Source organism: Acipenser ruthenus, chromosome 11 (assembly GCF_902713425.1).
Source record: "Acipenser ruthenus chromosome 11, fAciRut3.2 maternal haplotype, whole genome shotgun sequence".
Classification (NCBI taxonomy): domain Eukaryota; kingdom Metazoa; phylum Chordata; class Actinopteri; order Acipenseriformes; family Acipenseridae; genus Acipenser; species Acipenser ruthenus.
The window spans coordinates 2,896,655-2,908,859 of NC_081199.1; the positions used below are offsets into that span (position 1 = coordinate 2,896,655).

General features: G+C 49.5%; 2 protein-coding genes across 3 annotated transcripts; both read right to left on the minus strand.

The window, feature by feature from the left end:
- Positions 1 to 156: 156 nt before the first annotated feature.
- Positions 157 to 4,429, minus strand: LOC117428264 (uncharacterized). Its single transcript, XM_034047145.3, has 3 exons — positions 2,537 to 4,429; positions 2,109 to 2,271; positions 157 to 1,679 (listed from the first exon to the last, which is right to left on the minus strand). Exons 1-3 carry the CDS (start codon positions 3,030 to 3,032, stop codon positions 1,205 to 1,207), a joined length of 1,134 nt encoding a protein of 377 aa, XP_033903036.3. The 5' UTR covers positions 3,033 to 4,429; the 3' UTR covers positions 157 to 1,204.
- Positions 4,430 to 4,548: 119 nt separating this feature from the next.
- LOC117963086 (BLOC-3 complex member HPS4-like) lies at positions 4,549 to 12,127 on the minus strand. 2 transcript variants are annotated; one of them, XM_059032869.1, is made up of 13 exons: positions 11,785 to 12,127; positions 10,049 to 10,411; positions 9,253 to 9,343; positions 8,979 to 9,122; positions 8,470 to 8,577; positions 8,224 to 8,340; positions 7,960 to 8,054; positions 7,738 to 7,810; positions 7,091 to 7,227; positions 6,312 to 6,954; positions 5,841 to 5,970; positions 5,490 to 5,601; positions 4,549 to 5,202 (listed from the first exon to the last, which is right to left on the minus strand). In XM_059032869.1, the coding sequence occupies exons 2-13, from the start codon at positions 10,078 to 10,080 to the stop codon at positions 5,031 to 5,033; spliced, it is 1,854 nt and encodes a 617-aa protein (XP_058888852.1). In that variant the 5' UTR covers positions 10,081 to 10,411; positions 11,785 to 12,127; the 3' UTR covers positions 4,549 to 5,030. The 2 variants fall into 2 exon arrangements, with proteins under 2 accessions (XP_058888852.1, XP_058888853.1); XM_059032870.1 differs by lacking the exon at positions 11,785 to 12,127 and adding an exon at positions 10,748 to 10,934.
- Between the last annotated feature and the right edge of the window lie 78 nt (positions 12,128 to 12,205).

Consider the following 12,205-nt stretch of genomic DNA (forward strand, 5'->3'; position numbering starts at 1 on the left):
ACATTGTGCTATTGAGACCAGAAAAGCTACAAAAAACACAGAGATTTGTAGACTAGCATTAATTTTAAGGACCCAACATGAAGTTAATACTGAGAATAATGTTTGATCTTTTTACAATATTATTTAAAAGTTACAATGCAGGGACAACTATTTAAAAATGACCGTGACGTGGAACAAAAACAGCACTGTATGTTATCTGGATGAACGACTTTCCACAGTTAATATGACTGCAGCTCCGTTCTTGATCTGAGTCCGCCTCCCCTCCCTGTCTGCTTGGCTTTGTGTCCAGAGCAGATCTGAGGTGTGAACCACAGTGCTGGCCTCCCCTGCCAGCTCCTCGTCCTCTCTGCAGGGTCCTGGGGACACGGCTTGATGCTTTCTTACCTGCATGTCCCTCTGTCTTACAGCTCTTTGATAAACTCCATTCTCACAAAGAGGTGGGAGTGTAGTCCATTTCGACAATTGAAAATGTAAATACTGAGGGGGAAAGGAGTGCAGGCCTGCGCCAGTTTTCTTTTTGTTAATAAAAAAATACAAAAGTAACCATTCTTAACACAATTTATAATCTTTCAGGTATGTTTAGAATTATTTATTTTCCAGAAACACATTTATCAAATAGTGATAGCTAACACTCATCTCTTTTCTGAAGTGCTTATGACTCAGAGACATTTCTATCTCTCATGACACAGAATTACTCCACGTAACAGCTTCTCTGCAGCCCGATGAATCACAATCAGTTTAGCAATGCTCCATTCCCGGCAGATCCTCCGCGCACGTTGCTCTTGGGTCCAATCCCATTAACATTTCAGCTAGCATAAGAAATAAAAAGCCACAACGCATGTGAAGCAATGCCCACGGGAACGCAGCACAGAGACTGAATAGTCAATCTCTATGAAAGAAAATAATATTATTCTTTTGCAATAATCATTATTTCACTGGCTGGTGTGTTCCGTCCCGTCCTCCCCAAGCTTAAGAATGGAATTGGGCTCCCAGTCTTGCAGTAATCAGGCTACTGCAACAGGGTGGATGCTGGGAGCGACCCGACGACCCCACTCGAGCATCTTAACCACAATGCAAAAGAGCCGGCCTCGTCTGCATTGTGATTACAGAGCTTTTAACATCCTCTCCTCTCACTGAATCCACACAGCACTGCCCGCTATGCTGACAGTAACAATAACAGCAATGCTACCCAGACAGCGCCCCCTCAGTAGGCGATGGTGATGAAGGGCGCTGGGAGGATGGTGACTCCATGCTCAGCGCAGGACACAAGCGCCTCCTCCAGGACGCAGTTGAGGGTCAGGTTGAGTTCAGTCAATGGCTGTGCTGGGGTGGGGTCCTCTGGCGCGCTGCCCTGTGCTGGGGTGGGGTCCTCTGGCACGCTGCCCTGTGCTGGGAAGGGGCCCCTGCCCCTCATTTTGCGCAGACTCACTCCAGGGCTGCCGGACCGCCGCAGTGGATAAGCCTGCGCTCCCTCCAGAGAGACCCCCTCTCCCCAGAGCTGCATCACCGACAGCACCCCTGCTCTCCCCGGCTGGGCTGCTCCTGCTGGGACCCCCACTCTGTGCGGCTCTGGGGTTTGGGGGCCGCTCCCTCGCCCCAGCAGATCTTTCAGGGTCTGAAACAGGAAGGCGAGGTCCAGGGTGAAGTCCGACACCCCCTCTCTCATCACACCCACGTACCTGAAACACAAAGGGGGCAGCAGGTAGAAACAGGCTTACAACGCACTTCTGAGAGTCTGGAGATGAGCGATGAAAACGAGGATCCTATTGCATAGCAGTTTCATCCATTCCTGGTTGTTCTGAGTTTAATAAGACACACCTGTACACTGCAGCTAATCAAACTCGCTGTAAAACCTGGAATGGGTGAAACTGCCTTGCAATAGGAGTCTTGTTATCCCGGAGAGATTATTTAGACCTTTAAACTGTGTTTCATTAGTAAATCCAGCTGTTTGTTTATACAATAATACACACATAGTAAATACCATTTGCAATAGTCATGTATCAGTTATCCTACACCACCACTTTCCATGCCTAATGTGCAGCAACGCATTTTTAGCAGAACCCAATGGCATATTGTTTGAATAGTGTTGAATTAACCCCGTTCCTAACCTCGAGCTCACCGCATCCTGGTTCTCCGCGTGTTGGAGAGTCAGCACGGGTTCCACTCGCACCCGGTCCGGGTTCGAGATCTGCACGTGGAGCTCGGCTCTCTGGATCTCGAGAGCGCCCACGTCTGGGTTCACGAGGAACTCCACCTCTCTACGAGCCGCATCTGCGAGCGGAGACACGACAAGAGGACAGTAAACACGACATAGTAAATCAGCTATTCGTGTTCCTCACTGCTAACTCCAACCAGAACTCGCACATCTGAAAAAAACAGCTCTGAAAAACATATATTTTGTAATGCTCCCAGAAAAACAAAAAGTTTGAATATCATACTAAAAGGGCACACACGACTCACAGCGTGGCCCAATATAACAAGGGTAATAACAGGTGCGGTAAGACTATAAAAGTTGGTCATGAAAATGCAATCTCACCTCTGGTTAGCCTCCCTTGAATCCCTTTAATCTTCCTGCAGACGAAGCCGGTCTTGCAGCATTGATAAACCTTGCCCAGGTACTGGAACAGGTGATGCTGTGGAAAGATGGGCTGGCGTTGACCCGCAGCTGACGAGGCGTGGACTTTGAGACGGTAAACGAGCCTGTCTCCCGGGAGAGAGGCGGCGCTGGGTCGCCCCACAGTCCAGGGCTCGGTCATTTGGACACACGGGGGCTGCTGGTGCCTCTTGATGCTGTCGTCAGTTGGCACCCGGAATATTCCGCCTTTCCCCGGCCGGTCCATAAGGCTTCCTCTACCTCCGTGTCCTGCCCCAATCCCTCCTCGATCCAAAAATCTCCGTGCCCCGTCCAGTGCCGCTTTCTCCCTCGTGTGAGAAAGTGCGCTAATCTGGCGGCCTCTGTCCGCATGAAAGGGAAGACCCCCGGCGAACCGGAGAGAGAGCAGAACCAGGCAGTAGCACAACGCTTGAATCATGATCTCCCGTGTGAGAAATGCATACGCTAGAGTCTGTATATATGCTACCGGTGGTCCCCGAAGCTAGGCTTGACTGTATTGTTCGGACACTCTGAAGAGCCCTCTATTTGAATGCTAATACCCCCCAAACAATGTCATGTTAGCGGTACAATGCCCGCAACACCTACGTCATTATGCTAACAAAAGCAGTCATTCATGCGCGCATAATGAGCCATTACTGCGCATTACCCGCAGAGACTCAGCGCGCACAAAATGTTTAATTTACTAAAAGCAAATAGCCTGGAAGGTGAGAACCGCGCTTCAACACCTCTGCTAATGAACCCGTAACCCGAAACTAGTGCAATAGCGCCGTTGGGTTTTAACTGCTGTATTCTGAGCAGTCACAACCAACAAGTAAATAAGCGACTTCAATCTGGAAGCAGAAAAAAACACGTTTTAACATAAAATAACAATTAAAAACAAAGATACATCGCGTCCTGCTCGCGGCAACACATAGCAATGTAGCATAGGCTCATTTCCAAAGCAGTAGTTCTAAGTGCAGGACAGGCTTACATATATACCGTTTGCATTCAGCTACTAGAACGCCTCTACAAGGTCATAAGAGTTCTTAAATCAGCCATGCACTCCTCGCTGAATTGCTGATATTTGTATAGAGAGACGGGACTGATCGCACACTTCTCTAGACAGGAGCGCTGATGTTGCGTCGCGAAATCTTCTTACATTCAATTGTATTTACTTTATTTCGTTATCGGTTTCTTACTCGATACAAACGCACTGCCACTGCCGCTGTATTTGAGGTGTTAATGTTGCACTGGTGCAGTTAGCACTTAGCCACGAGGGGCTTCTGCTCAAATAGCCTGACCTTTCCCGGATGTTATTACGTCACCATAAATAAACTAGAAGCGGCAAGCGGCCAAATACTTAACTGTAAAATTACGCAATACCTATTCTGCTTAATATGCCAAACCGGTCGTGTCTGTCTGCTACGTCTCTCCTGGGCACGCTGACACACGCACACACCGCTCCGAGCAAACCCACCCAGGAGAGCTCCTTATCCACAGGACAGCCCCTCAGGGGTAAAAGCTGGGAAAGGTTAGTAATGATTCATCAAGTTTCTATACCACCCACAGCTCATGGAAATGTCAACTTACAGAAAATAATTCTATCAGACAGATGAAATGCTGGTGGACACAAATCCATCACACTGCAGACTGGGTGGGATTCTGCACAGCTGGTCTGATTAGGACTCCCATTGCACAGCACTTCCACAGAGTCAACTGCAAGCTACCTGGAAACAAGGTGAGTGTCGTGTGTAATTAAACTCAGGCGTGTTTAACTGAGCTCACACTGAAAGCTGGAATGTCTCAAACTGCTACGCAATGGGTCTTCAATTCCACCCTGCAGTGCTACACTGTGACACACTGTGAGATTCATACCTGAAGCACGCCCGATCAAATGAAGACACCACAGAAAACATGGACTAAAAGCGCAGAAGCCATTCAGACGTTGCAGCATAAAAAGTAGATCACATTTACACTCTTTATTATAGAGATGAAGAATACAGACATGTGATCTGTGATCTACTGCAGGGACATGAAGCCTGAGCCTTGTAATGCAGTGTTTCAAATCAAACATTTATTGTCCAGATGGATGGATGGATGGATGGATGGATGGATGGATGGATAGATAATTAATTACACCTGTGATTCACTTTATAAAAAATAAAAAAGGCAGGAACAGCGTTGCTGTGGTCAGTGCTGGTTAGTTTATAAGAATGCCGAGGAGGGGTTTCCACTCTGCTGGGATGCGGTGGGCAGTGATACTGGTTCTGGCACTGTCTTCACTGGGAGCAGGCTCCTCCCGTCTCACAGCAGCTATTCAGGACAGCTTGTGTCTCCTCTCTCAGCAGGTTCTGTGTTTGTTACTGTGCTCCCTGGCTCACAGGAGGCTCAGGTCCAGGTTGCTGCCGTGTTTCAGCAGGGTGATTCGCTCCCGCGCTCACAGCAGGTTGACCCCGTGCTTGAGCATCTTCTGCTTGGCTTTCCCCGGCAGAGCGAAGGCGCTGTCCTGGGGGTTGGGGACGCCCGAGTTCATCGATGGAGACGCCAGCTGCTGGAAGAAGGTCTCCTGGGACGTGTTGCGGGTCCCGTACACCGCCGTGGAGGCATTCCTGCACGGGACATAAAAACACGGGATAAACACACACACGCATGCACGCACACGCGCACGCAAGCACGAAACTAAACAGCTAACTGTGTCCGGTCCAGAAAGAGTGTGTGTGTGTCTGAACCATACAGCCAAACACAGCATAGACAAACACAGACTAGCCTCTAGAAGCAGACACACGCACAGGACTGCTTTCATTAACCAGGCTCCCACAGACACATGAACACTGCTGAATCAGACAGACAGACTCACACGCACACACAGACAGAGTGCGGCGCGGTGCAGTCTTACCGGACGATGCCCTCGTGCAGGGACGGGCAGCGTGTGAAGTCCGAGTGCAGGAGGGAGGCGGCGCGGACGAAGCTGCGTTCCTGAGGACCCCCGCTGCTCGGGGACACGTTGGCTTCAAACAACGAGAAACACAAAATAACAGCTTAGCCCACGAGAGCCACAGCCAGGCCAGACCAGCACGGCAGAGTCACCTGCATGTTGCAAACTACAGCATCTCCACGCGGCTATATCAAAACAAAACTAAAAAACTAAAAGCACAAGTCCTAAAAATCAATACTGAGGAACAGGTAGAGACTATCAGGATAGTTCAGAGAGGCAGAGAGATAGCGAGACGGGTGAGGGTGCTCTTACTGGTGAGGGTGTTCTGGATGCAGTCGTAGTGTGTGAAGTTGTAGGCTCCCCTTGAGGCAGGAGGCTCTTCAGACAGCATCTCCCTCAGGTGCACCTCCAGACCGTTCAGAGAGGCCAGGCTGCTGTGATACTGCAGAGAGACAGCAGGGGGTGGCATTGGCAACACGGCTCACCAGAATCATTACAAAAAAAGATGCCATTAATTCAACTTACAAGAGCTTGTTACAGTTCCTAGCACAAAACTACTATGCAAGAGGAGTCGTATTTATTTATTATTTACACATGGATTTTATGTCTATAATAAAGGCTCAACAGGAGATTGCAGACACAGGGAACTGATGACTCTCTGTTGGCTTTGTGACGTCAGATGCGCGAATATTTTTGTTCTCTAGACTCCATACATTTCTTTTGAGTATTTCTAAATTCATCAGTGCCGAGTGTTTAATGGTTACGTCCGACTCTCTTCCTCACCACGTCCTCCACTGCCTCCCGGTCTCCCGGGAAGGAGCGCTCCACCAGCAGGGAGAGGACCAGCCCCTTCACCCTGTGCAGGTACAGCTTCACCTCCACCAGGGGGTCCCCAGGGGGGCTGCCCTCCTCCAGAGCCGTGACCCAGTCCCAGCTCGCACTGCTCTCCCCCTCCTCTGTTGGGGCACTTGCGTCATGCTGCCCTGGTGCTGGTGCATCCTGGGAAGGTGGAGGAGTGCCCTGGTTGGCTCCTGGTGTGAACTCAGCGTGCCCGTTACTCTGCAGTGGGGATTCAGACCGGACGGTGCAGTTCTCAATGCTGGGTCCTGAGTGGGGCGCAGACTCCCTCTCCTCTGGGACAGAGCTGTTACCCGCGCCTGTATTCAGGTCCCAGTTTGTTGGGTCTCTCTCCCTCTCCCTGTCAGCCTGGGGGAGCAGCCTGTTGGAAGTGTTAGGGACCCCCTCCCTAGAGTCTTGTGTCTGCACTAGGGGGGTGTGGGGAGAGCTGGAGAGGGGAGTGGAGCTCCGTGCCCCCTCGGAGGGGGCTGCGCTGGAACTCCAGTTCTCTGGATCCGGACTGTCGGAGAGCGTTCGGGACAGGCGGGACTTCCTCTCCCGGGAGCCACGCTGGGGCGAACGAGGGAGCCTGGAACACAGAGACAGGCAACGATGTGTGGGGTTGAAATGTCCCACTACAGGCTTCCCTTAACAAAAACAGGGGTACAGGAATTTTTCAAAATGTTAAAGCAAAAAAAAGTCCCTGTGACACTCCTCTCCTGTACCTGCTCATCCAGTCGACGGGATGCTGCCTCAGCTCAGCCACCTCTCCTGGGGTCAGGAACGCTGGGACAGTCTCCACGTTGGGGGGGAGGCGGGGGTCCGCTGTGCCCGGGTCTTCATTCCGCACAGCCGCCGCGTCCTGGAAGCAACGATACCCAGACAGTAATCAGCACACCTCCAAGGAGGTCCTGTCTCTCCAACATCAGCAACGTAACTGCACACCAACACGGGCAAGGTTCACAAGAGGTCAGCCCAGAGACATGGAAACCACAGACTAGCATTGTGAGGATAAACACCAACAATGCCACAGGGCAGGGGTAGCCTGGCTATTACACTGTAATACCTGTGCAACTACATGTGGGTCCCACTCTTAGTCGGTAACTACTCTAACTACATTATATATGCCCAGGAATCCTAAATGCTACAGGGATGGAAATAAGACTCCAATTGCATAGCAATTTCATCCATTCCAGGTTTAATATGTGCTTCATTAACCCTAGTGTATAGGTAACAATCCCAGGTGAGTCTTATTAAACCCATAGTAAAACCAGGAATGGATCAAACTGCTATGCAATGGGAGTCTTATTTCCATCCCTGTGCTAATAATAATAATAATAATAATAATAATAATAATAATAGTGCTTGTTACCTCACTGCTGGCATCAGTCTTCCGGACCAGCACTCTGGCTGTGAGCTCAGGGGGGAGTTGTGTGCTGACCACACTACAGGAAGAAAAGGGGCATTTAGAAACTCAAACGCTGCACAAGGCTGGCTGAGCAGCGCTGGACTGATGACAGCATGCTTTTGTTTTAGGGTATCTATCGCAGGCAGAGTAATCCCGATGGGCAGCGTGGGCTGTGTCTGTACTCACCAGCCCTCGTACAGGATACACCCGGCCAACACTAGGGGGCAGCGCTGGCAGGCCTGCAGGATGAGGGCAGCCTTGAGGAGCAGCAGAGGGTCGACCTGGAAGACAGAGGACAGAGGAGCGGGGCTCAGCACGCAGGCAGAGGCAAGGTGCCTGCTGCTGTGGAGCTTTATCTACTCTGGGAAACAGAGGGGCTCTCCCTGCTTAGGCTGGGCTATGCATTCAAAGGACAAGTGCGCTGTTCCCCCTCCACCCCTTCCCTTGTACCTTGGTGCGGTCAATGGTGTGCAGGGATCTGAAGACCTGGTGGAGCTCTGTGCTGCCCTTCTGGAGATGCTCCAGATACAGCTCCCAATCTCTGGACACCTCCTCCCGGGATCCAATCTGCAGGGAAACCATCCCGTCACAATCCACGCAGTCCCAGCTTAAACTGCTGCTCTTAAAAAGCAGAAACTGCTTGTGCGACGGCAGCAGTGTCCGTTTGTTTCTCCTAGTGCCTCCCCCCTTCTTTACCTGGTATGTCTGTCGCACCGAGCCCTGATAGAACCTGAAGAGCCCGATGAGCTGATCCAGGAATCGAGAGCAGCTGACGTCAGGGACTTCCATCACACAGCCCAGCGCCTGAGGGGTTAATCCATCAAGAATCACAAAAGCATTCTAGAACCCAGCTGAGAGCAGGGCTAAACCTACATGGGAAAGGCTTCCACACAGCACCCATGTTCTATTCTGGCATCGCATCTGTTTATTGCAGTGCTTAAAAGTGACACTTTACTCTCTGAAGTCCCGCTATCCAATTACACGGTGCTGCATGTGAAGTACATGAAAATGACAGCATCCGTTTGAGTCCATACAGAGAGACCGAGTAGGTTATGCACCTACAATAGAAGAACGCTGCTGAGATTTATCATTACAAATAATTTATACAACGTGTTTATTGTTGAAATGGCAGAGAGTTACTGTAGCTTTGAATGAAAGGTCAGAGCACCAGCCAGCTTGCCCTCGCACTCGGGTCCTGTACCTACCCAGAGGAAGTCCCCGTCGAGCCGGATAGCGAATTTGGTCTTGCGGAGTCGGATGAGGCAGGGCGGGGAGCGAGAGAGCTCAGAGATGCAGCGCACCACCCCAGCGATCTGACCACACAGCACCTCCTGCTGGTCGAGAACCGTCTGCGACAGAGAGGCAGGAAGAGGAGTCAAGAGGGGCAAGGAGTCAAGCATCTCCCAGCTCCCTCAGTACCGTGTCCCAGTCCCTGGGCTCAAACCCACACTGCCTCCCTCCCAGTCTCGAACTGCATACCTGAGATGGGTAGAAGTAACAGATTCCTGCTCTGGTCAGATCCCCCTCACCCTTCACCTTTGAGCCATCATACAGGAAGAAGAAGCTGCACCTAAAGAGATATATACAGTTTAGATTCGTTATATTTTAAAAAGTTACGACATGCAGGGCAGGCCAACAGCACCTCACGTGTATCAGGTCTTCTAATCAGGTCCTTTAATTTAAAACAGGTCGGCCGAACTAACAAACCCCGAAACAAAATGAATTAGTTAGGAGGATTCAGAAACACTTCAAAGAAAGTAAAAAATGAGATTGTGTATATATATTATATCTATCTATCTATCTATCTATCTATCTATCTATCTATATACATATATACACACACACACACAGTGGAAAACTCAAAGGACAGCAGGTGGATATCCAGCTAATGACTTCTTCATTTTAACTCAATTGTTCTGCTGTCGTGGAGCGACAGAAAGACTAAACCATTGTGTAAGAACTGAATTCTTTCTCAATAACTGTTGCAAAACTACAGCCTGCTGCTAATGTTGTAACTGTACAGTATCAACTGATTAGCACTTTTTACATGTGAGCTAGATTTGACTTTCCAGGACACCCTGTTATACAGAGATCTAACAGGGTAAAAAACAGACCAGAAGACTAAAAACACTGAGTAACTGGTAAAAGAGGGGGCTTGAGGACGTGTAGACAGACTGCACTGGAGAAACAGCAATTCAGATTAGCGATCACAGTTCACAGTTACAAGACAGAGTCTGGATAACCTCGACGCCAACAGACAGAAACAGCAGCTCACCATGGAGGCTGCACGCCGCTCAGCCTGGCCATTTACTGCAGAACAATTGTTACTGTTATAAAAGCTTGCCCTCTCTTGTGCTGTACAGGGCTGGCTGTGAGTGAGTTACATGACAGGGCAGTCACGCTGGTCGAGCTGGGATTCAAACACAGATCTTCTGCCTCCCAGTCCTCGTCTCGGACGGCTGAGCCACACTGAATTCTGCTTTTTGTTTTTCGCCCCCCAATTTTAAATGTTCATCCTCTCTCCCGCAGCTCTGTCACTCTGTGTACATCCTCACTCTCTCCCGTTCTCATCTCCTCTTCCTGTGACACGGTCCTCGTTTCCACCGCTTCCTCTCCACCCCACCTTGCAACCGCCAGCCTGAGAAACAAACAGACATGTCAGTGCTTTTATTGAACTGATGATATAATAAGGAAGCTAAAAAATACACAAGTAAATGACATGTATATATACCTGCTCTCATACACACATACTGTACTGTGCAGTGTATTAAAACACACTCTCTTTCATCCAATGAAGCTTCTGAAGGCACTTCACAGATGCAGCGAGTTTCTGGACAAACAGTGCAGTCATGTGCACGGGGCTGCGACTCTCCCCCCATCAGCACCACAGTCAGACCTGTACGAGCTTGGGGGGAGGGGCTAACCCTCAATTCAGGCTAAATTCCTCATTGGAGGAGGACAGAGTTAGGCTCACCTTCTACAAACAGTCCACCTTATCCTGCAGTGGTTTGGGTGTAGTGTTTCAACTGTACTCCGAGCAGCCAGGGCTGTTCTGTACTGCTGCCAAGGGAAAGTGACTGGGTGGGTGGATGCCAGTAGGATATATAGATATTTCCTTTCTTGCAGTACCACTGGACCCTCTTGCAAATCAGATATAACCTTAGCGGTTCGTACCAAAAGATCTACGGCTTTAAATAAAATGGCATAAATAAATAAATTAATAAATAAATAAATAAATAAACAAACAAACTACTTTAAATTTAAAATACGGTTTTAGATCATGTGGGTTAATTTTCAGATAGAACGTGCAAAACAAGGTCTAGTAAGGTACATTTAATTGCACCTCGTTAACAGTGATTCCCTGAGGAAACCCCCAGGAACTCATCGAGGCGCTGAACAGCGAGCAGAGAGCCCCATTCCCCTGCAGCACGGCCCTCACTGCTGACGATCATGTGGCACGGGCACGAGTCCATGCACTCAGCCCGTTAATCATACCACAAGGACCAGAGCACAGCTGCCATTCACATGCACGGCGAGTCTGATCTGCGGTTATCGGGTGGTTCCAGCGCAAGGCGGTTTGTATAACTCGACCTCCTCAGCCCCAGAAACAGGGCGTGGAGGAGAAGTGAAGAGATCAAACTCCATTAGATCTGAATGCACAATAATACTCTTCAAGGTTTAAACATGCTCCCAATAGCAAGCTCCCATGATGTGAAACCGGCACACGGAGCAGCTCCGCCTAGACTACATAACACAAGACTTTACACTGCGGCTGGTTGTGAAAGACATACGGATGTGGCTGAGCATGTTGCATAAAGCCTGGTGTCTTACCTAAAACACTGACAGCTCTAAACGTGCACCCAGGCTACAGAATGAAACTAGTGCCGAAAAACGTCTTGCCAGCAGAACTATATGCACACCCACCGTAACAATCAAATACAGCCGCAAACAAAATCGTAACTTAAGTACAAAAAAAAAAATCATAATAATAATAATAATATGCGCACTTACAATTACTTTTAATGCATGGTTGCGTGCTCCAGATGACTTCAACGGCGAGTTTCAATGGTTGTTTTTATGCACAGCGTTGATCTCGCCGCTTGTTTTAAATTTGCCCCCAGGGTCACACTGTAATACCGCACCCGTGTTTGGTGTTGGAAGCGAGGTTGACTCAGGACGCAGTTCCTTCTTGGTTTGTATCGATTCCACCGTCTTCCCCTTTTTAACCTCGCTCTTCCACTTGTATTTGCTTCTAGAATAATTGTTGCATTTCAGTTACACTTTCCTCGCCCAGCTCATTCTTACCACACCCACACGGTTAAGCGAACCAGGGCGCAGTCATGTGAGGCGCGGCTGGCTGTACGGAGCGGCGCCTGGGACAAACAGCGCCGGGAACTTACCAGATCGCGTTTTAGGTTGGGATGGGATAATA